The 12,767-nt window shown below is 43.7% G+C and overlaps 1 protein-coding gene across 7 annotated transcripts in view; it reads left to right on the top strand.

The window, feature by feature from the left end:
* The window catches only part of col18a1b (collagen type XVIII alpha 1 chain b), a 38,790-nt gene that overhangs the window by 14,603 nt on the left and 11,420 nt on the right, over window positions 1–12,767 (top strand). For 3 of the 7 annotated variants that reach the window (XM_080835094.1, XM_080835092.1, XM_080835090.1), the window contains exons 2-16: window positions 5,164–5,708; window positions 6,405–6,491; window positions 6,820–6,897; window positions 7,365–7,449; window positions 8,286–8,359; window positions 8,693–8,719; window positions 8,907–9,113; window positions 9,359–9,385; window positions 9,478–9,540; window positions 9,884–9,949; window positions 10,387–10,425; window positions 10,714–10,830; window positions 11,866–11,928; window positions 12,116–12,160; window positions 12,543–12,614. In XM_080835094.1, the coding sequence (XP_080691220.1) occupies window positions 5,164–5,708; window positions 6,405–6,491; window positions 6,820–6,897; window positions 7,365–7,449; window positions 8,286–8,359; window positions 8,693–8,719; window positions 8,907–9,113; window positions 9,359–9,385; window positions 9,478–9,540; window positions 9,884–9,949; window positions 10,387–10,425; window positions 10,714–10,830; window positions 11,866–11,928; window positions 12,116–12,160; window positions 12,543–12,614 (1,595 nt within the window). Of the gene's footprint in view, window positions 1–5,160; window positions 5,709–6,404; window positions 6,492–6,819; window positions 6,898–7,364; window positions 7,450–8,285; window positions 8,360–8,692; window positions 8,720–8,906; window positions 9,114–9,358; window positions 9,386–9,477; window positions 9,541–9,883; window positions 9,950–10,386; window positions 10,426–10,713; window positions 10,831–11,865; window positions 11,929–12,115; window positions 12,161–12,542; window positions 12,615–12,767 lie in introns of all 7 variants that reach the window. The other 4 variants (XM_080835093.1, XM_080835091.1, XM_080835089.1 and 1 more) reach the window with 2 other exon arrangements.

The following is a 12,767-nucleotide window of genomic DNA, read 5'->3' as shown; positions in this document are numbered from 1 at the left end:
CACATCAAGCATCTGTTTGCCATGACCACTGGTGTAATATGGCCTGGGAAACACAGCCCACTGGGCCTGGGTATGAGCCCAAGGCAGATAGACACAGAAGGAAGGAACAGTACAAGTACAACGCAGCACAAGTACAGTGGAAACACACACCCGGCCTTGGTGGACAAAGCCCTCTCAGCTGTCAGTCCACTGCTGCTCTCTGGCTAATTGGAATCCATATCCATATCCATATGCCTTCTGTTTTTTTGCTCTGCTGTTTATTATTTACATTATGTATGCAGATGCTTTGATCACGAGCAACTAACAGTATTACACTGTTACATTTGTATCTGCTTATCCCTGTGAAAGCTCATCCCTGGGTCCCTCCCTGTGAGCGCTCATCCCTGGGTCCCTGTGAGTGCTTCACCTGGACACTGGTGTTGCTTGCAGTTAGTTCTACCAGTTGAGCTACTGGAACCTCTAAAGTATAGTATAGTAGGTACTGATCTCTTGTCTTGGAGTATTTTATTGTTTGTGGCTTTGCTGCCATAAACATCCATGAGTCCCTAGGGCTTTAGTGAATAAACTCAGCCCCCCTTCCTGTGTGCTGTTACAGTAAGAGAGGTTTACATTTTCCAAGCTACATTTTGCATAAATGTGCCCTTTCATATCCCCACTGTATTATGATTTTTTATGAGGTTGGGGCAGAGAAGCAGTTGATGTGACATAATGTATTCCATAGAGATAGAGATAGAGAGACGGGAAGAGTGAAAGAGAGTGAGAGAGAGGGAGAGAGGAACAGGGAGAGAGGAGGGAGAGATGGAGAGAGAGGGAGAGATAAAGAAAGAGGGAGGGGGAGAGAGAGGAGAGAGATAGAGAGAGAGAGAGAGGGAGGGACAGGGAGAGAGGAGGGAGAGATGGAGAGAGAGGGAGAGATAAAGAAAGAGGGAGGGGGAGAGAGAGGAGAGATATAGAGAGAGAGAGAGAGAGAGAGGGAGGGACAGGGAGAGAGGAGAGAGAGATGGAGAGAGAGGGAGAATTAAAGAGGGAGAGAGAGGAGAGTGAGATGGAGAGAGAGAGTGATAGAGAGAGAGAGAGAGAGAGAGAGAAAGAGTTTGTTTGTTTGGACTGACCCTGTCGACAGGCCGTGCTCTGAGGATGCCCAGCTGTCCCAGCTGCCCACCCCGGACTGTGTCTGGACATCTTTCTGACCACTTTTATTACCCCCCCCCCCCCCCCCCCCATATTTAAGTTGGCCCCCACCCCTGGGAAGGCAACCTCCAGCCCTGGGTGGTGTAATGGGCTCTCCGTTGGGTGTTGAGTTTAGAGGGTGTTGGTTTACATGTGTGCTGCTGGGGTTTCGTATGTGCCGTCAGTGACTTTCTCATGCCTTATTACCCCTCCCACTCACTCTCTGTCTCTCTCTCTCGCTCTCTCTCTCCTACCCTCTCTGTCTCCGTTCTTCCCTTCCTCTCTCCTCTCTCCCACCCTTTCTCTTGCTCTCTCTCTCTTTTTCACACACACACAAGCACACAGACATGCATGCAGACACACACACATCCACGCATACATGCAGACAGACTAACACACACACACACACACACACACACACAAACCCTAACACACACACACATGCACACACACATGCACACACACATCACATACTGCATACATATAAAACACACAGCGCCTGTGAATGTATTTGCTTACTGAGTCATTCTTAATGGTGGCAATGATTCTCGTGAGGGCATGGAGTTCTTGGCTGCCGGTCCTGAGAGCTTAAATGTGGATTTGGGTTGGGTTTACAATACCAAATAAGGAGAATCGCTGCATGTAGAGGAAAACGTTTGAAAGATTAAGCAAGCACCTTTTATGGGATAAATGTTTGCCCCAAATGTATAATGTTTAACAGCCATATCCCAGTACTTACAAATCATTTACATATTATACCTCTGTCCAGATATTTCAGCCTGTGGCTAGTGTAAGCCTCCTTTGGTGTAGTGTTGGTACCAAGCCATGGATGAACATCTGCTTAATACTGCAGATGTTTTACTATGCTACTTGAGCCCCTTTAAGATTCAGTTTGACCATGAGATAGATACCAGTGTTCTTAAGCGTGTTGTTATCAACCCAGAGGTATCAGTACATTGGTTAATTGGGCTGACAAAAAATGCAACGTGCTAGTGTTGCTTGGAGATTCTTGAGTCAAAATCAGAGACTTTCTTGGTCATATACAGTAGTCAATTGTTAAGCATTGATGTTCAATCTCAGATATGTCTATGGAAGGCTGCAAGTTTTTTTCCACATTTCACTTCATTCACATCTCCTTTCTCTTCTGAAATGAAAGAGATGGTCCAGGAGATGGGAATATTAAGAAATAATCTGATTAGTAAGAACACCCTTTGGCCAAGTAAGACTCGAATGAAATGACCAATACAATTTCTCATTCATAAATGACTGTAGTGACTAGTGATTTGTAACTGGCCTTTGTGGACAGCCAGATCTGATCCTCTTTAAATCCGTTACAATCCTGAGTAGCCTTATGTGGTTCCTCGCAAGGCATGTGCACGTGCACATCAATCTGGTCATGGCAGCCGATTGTGAACATGACCCATGAACACTCAGTCTAAGCTGTGGAGTGACGGCCGTCCCCTAGGTCCCTGTGGTGCTGTTCCAGGTCAGGCACACCTGGGGATGTGGTGGTGTGTGTGTGTGTGTGTGTGTGTGTGTGTGTGTGTGGGGGGGGGGGTTATCCCTGTGGAAACATACCTCTTGAGCACAGGCAGCCTGACCTCCCCCCCATTTTCCTTCAGTGTAGGAGTGTGTGGACCTGGGTATGACCATAGAGTGCAGGCATGCCCTGAATGTGTGGCGAATTGGGGAGGATCGCGGCAAGGAAAGGGGGGCAGGAATGAGCTGTCAATTAGGCAGCCGTCGCTGTGGAAACGCGTGAGGTGGAAATGGTCGTTCCGTTCCCACACTCTCTCTCTTACGCTCATTAAGATGTTTTGGCTTAATTTACCACCTCCACCTGGGGATCAATTTACAGTGGACCCCTGGTCCTCGCCAGATGCAGCTGCAAAGCTGAAGGATCATTTCCAGAGGCATGTTGGCTTTACTTCCAAATATCATTCATGCTTGTAAACTCATGGGATTCTGGTTATTTCCTTTACCAAATACTATCCTCTGTAAAGTAAAGGTCTTTCTGTGTCTATGCTATTTTTATTGCAGGTTGTAATATCTGGTTGTAATATCTGGTTGTAATATCTAGAGTGGTTTGTGTTTTGTTTACCTGTCGTTGTATCTTCCTCAAGTTATTTATTAGATGTCAAGGGATAGCATCTGTTCAGACTTACAAGAAGAAGTCTGAGATAAATAATGTTTTCAGGTTATTGTCACATTCATCTAGGAGCCCTCTTGAGTACGGGGGATATCCATATCATATCCAATCCTCTGACCCCTGCATTCCTGCACATGCACTTGGGAAGGGTTTCATGTTAGGGTTTAATAGGAAGTTAAGTAACATGAACTAAATGCTATAGCACAAAGCATTAACTATAATTTTTAAAGTAAGCTCAGGACTAAATAAACTTCAGTGTTTACAGTAACATTACATTGGGTTCAGTAATTCTGCAGCTTTTTCTTGTAAATCAGTGCATTAATACATTTTAAAGCACTACCGAATATTGTACACCATCTGAGTTATCTGCAGAAAACCAGCTGAAATCTTACTGTGGCATGTTAAAGTCTAAAATGTTTGTAAGCTGTTGAAACCCATGCGAATAATGGTGCTTGTCATACATTCCCATCCATCTTTGGTGAAATCCCCCTTGGTTTTTGGCCAACTCATATTTCAGATTTAGGAAACAGCTGTATTGTTGCTGGTGATGGTGGTGGTGTGTGTGAGTGTTTGTGTGTTTGTGTGTGTGTGTGTGTGTGTGTGTATCAGGACCAGATGTTATGGACCTAACACTTGATAACTGCTCCCTTTAAATTGATTGCTTGACTGTCTCTGCATTTTGAAGCTGTCGATATTTATCTGTGTTCATTTTGATAGTCATTTCCGATGCATAAAACAAGAAAGACGTACACAGAATGTGCATCATTTGCAACAATCCGTCAATCGTGGTGCATTATCATTTTGTTTGCCAGCGAGCTTAATTTCACATAGACTATCATCAACCAGATAAATATAGGGCACTCCATACAGAATATAGGGCACTCCAAGTCCATACAGACATGTTACCCTCATGGACGCCATGACCTCGCTTTTCTGTTGTATAAATATTTTCTTTCTTTTTAGAAACAGCGTGGTGGTAAATCCCTAACTCCGCTGCCTGAGTCTAATCCCTGCGGCTGCATTGTGTTTATGCTTCCTGTTGTCATTCCCATGTGATGCAGCATCGCCAGTCCTTTACTGCAAGGGTCTCAGCGAGGGGTCACATCTACTGTCTCCTTTTTTATGAACCGCGCTATCTTGCTATTTTAAGGCTCTTCATGGGAACTGGATCCTAATCGTTAGCAAGACAGAGCAAGAGCTGGTTAACATTTGGGGGGGAAAAAACATTGAAAGATGAAATGATTAGAAGTTATACTCTGCGTAGTAATCGCCTCATTCCCTCTTTGGTCTTATGCTGTGTCCCTGTCCAGTCTCTCACTGCCTATTGTGCTTCACTTGACAAAAAAAAAATGCTGTTTGCTACGTTCACACCGCAAAACAGCCTGAGAGTGTTGTTGCAAATGAATGTTTAAAGCCCTCAACCTTACGCTCTGCTTGTGCAGGGAGTGTGTGCTGCACTGTGCGAAGGAGAAAGACTAATGAAAAGGCTGATTTAACTATAAGCAGAATGCAATCTTGCAGTAAATCATATGTGATTAGAACCTCCTAGAAATGGAAAGTAAGTTCAAAATGCTTACATGTAACTGATAAGCAACATTACCGCCTACTCTTGTGAAAGAAAGAGTTGTGTTATTGTTATGATCTACTGGTATGTTGTTAACTGTGGTTGTGACAAATAGCAAAGGATAGCATCTAATAATATTATTATTATTATATCTTTTACTACTATACTGTTAATGTATTTTACTTGTACTACCGTTTTATATCTTTAAGGGGAAGAGGGAGAGTCAGAGGCTGAATAGAATTCTGTCCTGTTTTCTCCCTGTGTGTGTTCCACCCAGTAGACCTGACACTGCAGCAGATGGTGGAGGACCCCGAGTCGTCGTCGGTCGAGCGGAGCGTTGATCCGGACGGAAACCCGGCCTTCGTCTTCTCCAAGAAGTCTGGGGTGTCGCGGCTGGCCTACGGCCTGCTGGACAGCCCCTTCCACCGCAACTTTGCCCTGCTCTTCCGCCTGATGGCTACCAATGACACCGGCATGCTCTTCGCCCTCACTGACAAGTCCCAGATGCAGATCCAGGTGGGTGTGAAGCTGACCCGCGGGAAAAAGACCGGACGGCGGGTGGCGGTCTACTACGGCGACCCCAAGGGCAAGATGTGGGGCTCACCATGGTTCGCGCCTATCGCCAACTTTCCGCTGCCCACCGAGAACAACGTGTGGACGCGCTTTGCCATCTCTGTCAGCGGCAACAAGATGTCCTTCTTCCACAACTGCAACCGCGAGCCCACGGTGGCGACGTTCCACCGCTCCAATGCACACCAGCTGGTGGAGGCAGGGGCGGCCATCATGGTCGGGCAGGGAGGCCACCAAGACGGGGACAAGTTTGAGGTATCCCATCATGCACTGTGTTCGTGCTGTCCACTCTCAGTGCTTCTTTCTGAATGTTTAAAGAAGGCAGGGTCAACACCACATGCAAGTTACACACTAGTGTAGTAGAGAGTGTAGAACTTTGTATCTGTGTGTCGCTGTGGCTGTGGCGCAGCACATGATGAAGGGATACCCAGGGCTCTGTGTGCGGTCTAAGGGGAACTGACAGCTTCATCACTCAGAAATGATCCCAAACTGAGGCCTGCTTGTTCCCAGAGTCCAGATCCTGTGAGGTCAGGCCACACCCCCTCTGGGACTGGAAAGGGAGAATCCACTAAATTTGGGAAGAAAATGTGTTTTCAGTTTTTTTGTTGTTGGTTGTAAATGGCTTGACCGTGTGGGAGTCTAAATGTTTCATTGTACACAAGCACATGACACATACAGTAAAATATCACATATCCTTCCTGTGGGTAATGTGTGCGTTCAGAGTGTATAGTGCATCTGTGTGTGTGTCTCTATGTGTGTGTTCATTGTGTATAGTGTATCTATGTGTGTGTGTGTGTGTGTGTGTGTGTGTGCGTGTGTGTGTGTGTCTGAGTGTCTGAGTGTGTGGATGAGGTAAATGATAAGGTGTGCATGTGTGCCATTCCATTGAACCATCACATCTCCCTGTGATCTGCCCCTAAAGATGTGTTTCTTTGCTCCTGTATTGTTCAGGGCCAGATATCCCAGTTGACCATCAGTGGAGACCCATCTGCAGCTGAGAGACAGTGCTACACGTCTGATGATGAGGATGAGGATGATGTGAGTTCTGTCTTACCTCACCCACCTGCCTACATGCAATTCCTATCGCATACCAGCAGAGAGCAGAGTTAACAAATTATTCAGATGTAGCAACTGATTGGCCAGCAAAAACTGTTAATACATTCATATAAAATATAATACTGTTTTATTTGTACTTGTTCTGTTGTTATTAGATTTGTATGTCTGATAATAGTAGGAAGAATAATTTCCTGTATAAGCATCTCACTCTTAATCTCTCTCTTTCTCTCTCTCTCTCTCTCTCTCTCTCTTTCTCTCTCTCTCTCTCTCTCTTTCTCTCTCTCTCTCTCTCTCTTTGTCTCTCTATCAGGCCTCAGGAAGTGGAAGTGGAGATGGCATTGACACTGATACTGATGATGGCATCACGACACAACCTCCCAAAAAAAAGGTACATTGTGTCATCGATCACTGGACCCTTAATCTCCTCTTCAAATCTCTCCTCTTACAGCTGTGAATATCTCCTCTGTACCAAATATATGTACTTTCTCTACAACACATGTTCCTAGGTTGGAAAAAAACAGTACTTCTTTTAATTGAATAGACCTTTTTAGTCATTAAAGAAATACATATGCCCTTATCCATCCCCCCCACTGATCCTGGTTATTAAGAGGACTAAAGCTGGGCTTAAGGTTATTGCCATATGTTAACTGTTATGTTTGCCAATTAGCTGCACGGATGACACATTTGGTGTCTTAACAAGCAGCTGTTTCAAGCATGACTATCTAACCCAAGTACTGAAGCTGTGATGGAACAGAGATCACAGAGTAAAGCTCAGTGGTGTGGTCTCCATATTTGAAGATGTATCTGACGTTTCTATTTCCTCATTCATGACCATGTGTAAATATCTCCTTCCAGCCCCAGGATGTGCAACTTCTTCCAGAACCCCCAGTGTCCCGCACTCCCTCCAAGGGATCTCTTGACACTGGACGGGAAAAAACAGGTAAGTTATAGACTGGTGTTCCCAAACGGCTTATGGTGATTAGAGTTTTCCCTTTAGGCGTTTTAGTTGATACTTCAGCCAGTCTCCTGACATGAAAGTTCATGATTCATTGGCAGTAACATTTGAGTCAGTGAGCACTCACAGTCTTTTGTACTGGTTCACAATCCTGAAATCAGATGCACCAGTGGACATTTCTTTTTTGGCAACCTGAGAAATCTGGATCTTACAGTTTTTGACCACTGCATACACACATTTTTTAAAACTTGTCCTGAATAAAGGGGTAGCACCCCCTAGTGGAAATGTTTAGTTACTGCTATATTTCCTGCGTCCTGGTCTTGAGAAATCAGTTATTGGCTGATTAGCTTCATTAGCTATTTTCAGTTAGATTTTCAGCTCTTTCACACCAACACATACACACACACACACTCTCACTCACTCACTCACTCCCCCACATACAATACATACACATACAAAACATTTATTTGTATGTCAAGGTATTAAAGTGATAAATGATACAAAACTACTATGCTGCTATCTTTTTTGGTTTTGTTTTATTTAGGCAGGCAAAAAGCACATTTTAATTCCAGCAAATGTGCTAAATTGGAATAATTCAGCTTATAAAGAGCAAAATCTATTAGTTCAGTCTGGAATGGCAGAGGGAGGGCTTGAGCAGCACAGGTGGCCCACCAGGGGAGGGATACAGAGCCCTCGCAAGGAGCCATCTACACAGCAAAGCACATGCTTTATAGCCATAGCATTATAGTAGCAAACGTTGTTTTTTCCTGATTTTGCTTTTCCTGGCAGCTGACAGGCTGATTGTGTTCTCTTTGCTCTAGGCCCCAAAGGAGACTCAGGGTTTGAGCCTGAGGGCTCTGGTGACACCTCTGAGAAGCAGGCCCCTGGAGAAAAGGTATTCCTCTTAGAGGGTCTTATAGGTCTGAAACACAAAATCACTTCAGTTAGAGCAGTTTACAGAAGCCAGTTTTCATAGTAGCTAGGACATTAATTGAAACCTCACAGGTAGGATGAACTGGTCAATTCCAAGCATTTGCAATTGTAATGAGTTTATCATGATAATTATTATTATTGAATCAATCCTATCAGGCTACCTGTTTTATTTGATCTGCCTCTTGACGAGGAGAACACAATGCAGTAGTAGAAGATACAATACAGGACAGAAGAGTCTAGAAACAGTTTTGAGCAGAAATACTTTATCACAACTGCCTTATTCATCTTTTGACAGGGGGAGAAGGGAGATAAGGGGTTAAAGGTATGAAGCATGAACAATGGACAGAATGAAGGAAAAACAATATTACAATCTACTTTAATTAATCTATTTCATTTCGCCAACACCTTTATTAACCCTGACTTCAAATATCCCTTAAAATAAAGACTTATAATGGTTAACATCTTTTCTCATCACCATCCTTTGACCAATCCTTCCATTGCTCCTCAAGGGAAGTAAAGTGGTTGGCTCTCCCGGCATGAAGGGGGATACCGGACCTCCAGGTCCTCCAGGGCCTCCAGGGCCTCAGGGTCCACTCACAGAAGTTGTGGAGGCTAGGGATGGGAAGGTGGTGCACAAAGTGGAGGGCCGCCAAGGACCGCCGGGGCCACGGGGCCCCTCAGGGCAACCTGGGCCAGCAGGCCGTGATGGCCAAACTGTGAGTACTGCTATTATCTTTTGAGATAATTTAAAGGGCTGTCCACACTTCCAACAATAACTATAACGACAACGATATGAGCAGTGACTCATTCAATATTATTCTTATACGTTGGCAAGTTTCACAATACTACTATAATAAATGTAAGCCTATTGTATTTTTCTGCCATTTTTGTATGGTATATAAATACTTTTTGCATACATTTTTTTGCATTGTTTTGATGGATACACATTTGTGTCTTCTAGGGTGAAAAGGGTGACCAGGGTGTAGAGGTGAGGAACAAATACTGTATGTCAAAACTATGCTTTTGTTTTGGTGGTCGCTACATACTGTTTTGTGTTGACACTACTCTTGTCCTGGTCAGGGTGCTGTTGGGCCGGGTGGTTTCCCAGGAACCCCAGGGAACACTGGAATGAAGGGGCAGAAGGTGAGCATGGCTGCCTTAAATTGGTGATACACAGGGCCACTTATTTTTAGCAATGTTGCCGGGGCAACAATGTTGTTTGGGGCTAGGCAATTTCCCATTGATACTGGCAAATAAATATTTATCTGTAGAACTATAATCATCAGTGGGCAGCTTATCCATCCAATCAGAACTCTCAGTACCAGTCATGTGATTGCCCAGCAACATTGCTGAAACAGTTGGGCCCATGCCCAGTTGGGCCCATGCATCATCACCGTTAGAAATTACCTTAGTGGCAGTAAAGGTTTTAATTCATAACATTGATGATTTTACGTCTTGATGTTGACATCTGGTCTGTTCTCTCCAGGGGGAGCATGGGGTGGGCCAACCTGGACCTCCAGGGCTCCCAGGGCCCCCAGGGAATGGAGAGACGGTGAGTATGATCCACAGTAGCTGGACATGGTTGTTGCTATTGTTGTAGTTGTTGTTGTGTTGTTGTTGTTGTTGTTGTTGTTGTTGTTGTTGTTGTGGTCATTGCAATTACATTTGAATGTATTGATTTAGCAGAGGCTTGTAACCTATGTGACTTACACGTAGAGGTGAGGTACAGGTTGTAGCCAGTGTGCCTTTTGCCTTTGGTGTCAAAGCCGTGACCTTGGTGTTGGTAGTACCAGTTGAGCTGCAGATCACATTACGAGTTTCTGAGTCGCTCATTAATCAGAGCTGGCTTTACTCCAGTATAATCTAAATAAATGTAAATCATGCATGTAGCACAGAGAGAGAACTGTATTTCATTGGTGTCCTGAAGTTATGTTTTTTCTCTTTTCTGTTTGTTTGTTTGTTTGTTTGTTTGCTTGCTTGTTTTTTTAGACCTTTGTGGATGTGGAAGGCTCTGGAGGAAAAATGCCTGTATGTTCATCATGGTTTCCTTTTTATCTCAGCTATATCATACATGTCTCTTTTTCATCTTCCACAGGGATAGTCATTTTAAGAATCATAAAAATTGTATCAAATGGAGACATATGGGCTGAATTTGAAAACAAATGATACATTGAAAATCTGCCAATCGTTTTCTAGATATATGTAATGTGCATGCTATAACTTTTGTTTTATATTATTAACATAGCCATGGCATTCACTATTTGGTCATTACTGTTTGAGCAACAATAAGCAGTGCTTTTATCTTGTCTAAAACAGGTACGGCGTGGACCTCCTGGTCTTCCCGGTCCACCAGGACCGCCTGGCCCAGGTGGTTCTGGAGAAGATTCCAATGGATCAGGGGCATCTGGACCCAATGGAAAGCCTGGACGTCCTGTAATGTCTCTATACTTCAGAGTGTTTGTGAATAATGTGTTTGTTTGTTTATTTCTTGGAAAAGGGGGGTGCCTGTAACCCCAGTGTATTTTCACACAAATGCCAATTTGAAAGTGATAAATACCTTCTTCTAGCCTGACGATGTCATACTCATAATTCTAGTCAGAATATGAGTCTGATACTGCTCCATTGAGCTGTGATTATGGGGAATGTTTCAACGAACCAGGGAAAAAAATGTCTCTTCGCTCAATTGGATACCTAGAACCAATCAGAGCAACGTAGTATGACCATCTGATACATTAAACTTTTACCAGATCCCATAGGAAGGACGGCAAATACATCTTTTTGATCGACAAATGCCTTGATTGCGTTTCTCTGTTCCTCTTTCAAAATTAATGCGCTGTCAATATCTGTGAGATATGCATGCTCACGTTATACTTATTAGCAGCGAGGCTAGCTAGCTACTATGCGTTTCAATGGATTTTTGGTGTAAGCGTTAGCAGTAACCTAATAATAATGGTCTTGAGCTTCAGTTAAGACCTAAAATATTCTGCAACAATCGTGTAGCACATACACAACTAACCGAGTCAATGTACACATAAAAAAGTCGTGTAGAGAGCTTAATTGACATACAATATTTCCCACTAACAGGCTCCCGAGACGCTCCCATATTGGTACGATTTCGAATCTATCGTTAATTGAACTCAAGCATTGGTTGATCATCTGTCCATCATTGTATAAAGCACACCCTGACAATTTCATTGGTTAGATCATTTTGCTGAAAACTGATAATTTCTCCACAATGGAGCAGTGCCAGACCGAACTTCCCAGACCTCAAATGTTGTGGGCGGGGTTCGGTCTGGTATCCAGGCTAGCCTTCTTCAGCACTGTTGGAAAAAAGATTTTAACAGAAACTTAATTTTTGTAGGAGTAGAGACAGGCCGAATATTTGTGTTAGAATATAACCAGTGTAAACGTGGGCTTGTGAAGCTTGTTTGTCTTCTCACAGTCTGTCTATTTGTATTTTTTTGTCAGGGACCTTCTGGGCCTATGGGGAAAGCAGGACTTCCTGGCCCACCTGGGCCAAGAGGAGAAAAGGTCAAAATGAATTCAGATTATGATATACAGTATTGTTACCTGCCGTAAAGGGGTTCGAATAAACAGTGTGTACCAACCACTTCTAAACACAAGCATTGCAGTGCACAAGCAGTTTTGTTTGTCCTCCGTTTTTACCGTTTTACAGTTTTGCTTAATCCCTTGTCCTGTTTGGGCTCTTGTTCTGCAGGGAGATTGTGGGACTTTGGGACTTCCTGGATCTGGAGGTGATACTGTGAGTGTCAAGGCAATAACTGTGGTTTCAATGTGTTCACCATTACATTTAGGTTTGCACTATTTTATAATGGTGTTATACATCATATCCAAATACACACCATTTTATATGTTTATCCTACTTTGCTTAAGTCAAAAGATATTAACCAAGGTATTTCATGTATCTGTCTGTGCTTTATCTGGTCAGAGAAATGTGGTGTTTGATCATATTAGTACTACCTGGGCAGCTGTCATCAGAGACACCTCTCCATTGACTAATGGCAACACTGAGAGATTTAGCTGTCGTGTCAGCCGTGCATTCAGGTCTTGTTCCAGGATGATGATGAATTCTGCATTCTGTCAAACCTCTTAGAGTTTTTTTGTCTTTACTTCCCCCCCTTTAGCAAGACGGTTTTTCTGTCACTTCTTTTTTCGACAACTGGCTGCCTTATTTTTCGTCCACAGCAGAATCACAGGTATCCAGGGTCCGACACGTGTGTTTGAGACCTGCAACCCCCACAGTTCCTCACAATTAATGCTGAATGTTAATTAACCAAGATGCCTGAATTCACTGAAGTGATTGTGTTATTTTCCACGGCATGTATCCCAATGACAAGCATTGCAAATAC

Source organism: Sprattus sprattus (assembly GCF_963457725.1).
Source record: "Sprattus sprattus genome assembly, chromosome: 3".
NCBI classification, from domain to species: domain Eukaryota; kingdom Metazoa; phylum Chordata; class Actinopteri; order Clupeiformes; family Clupeidae; genus Sprattus; species Sprattus sprattus.
The sequence above is the reverse complement of the archived record's forward strand: the minus strand, read 5'-3'. Positions and strand labels throughout refer to the sequence as shown.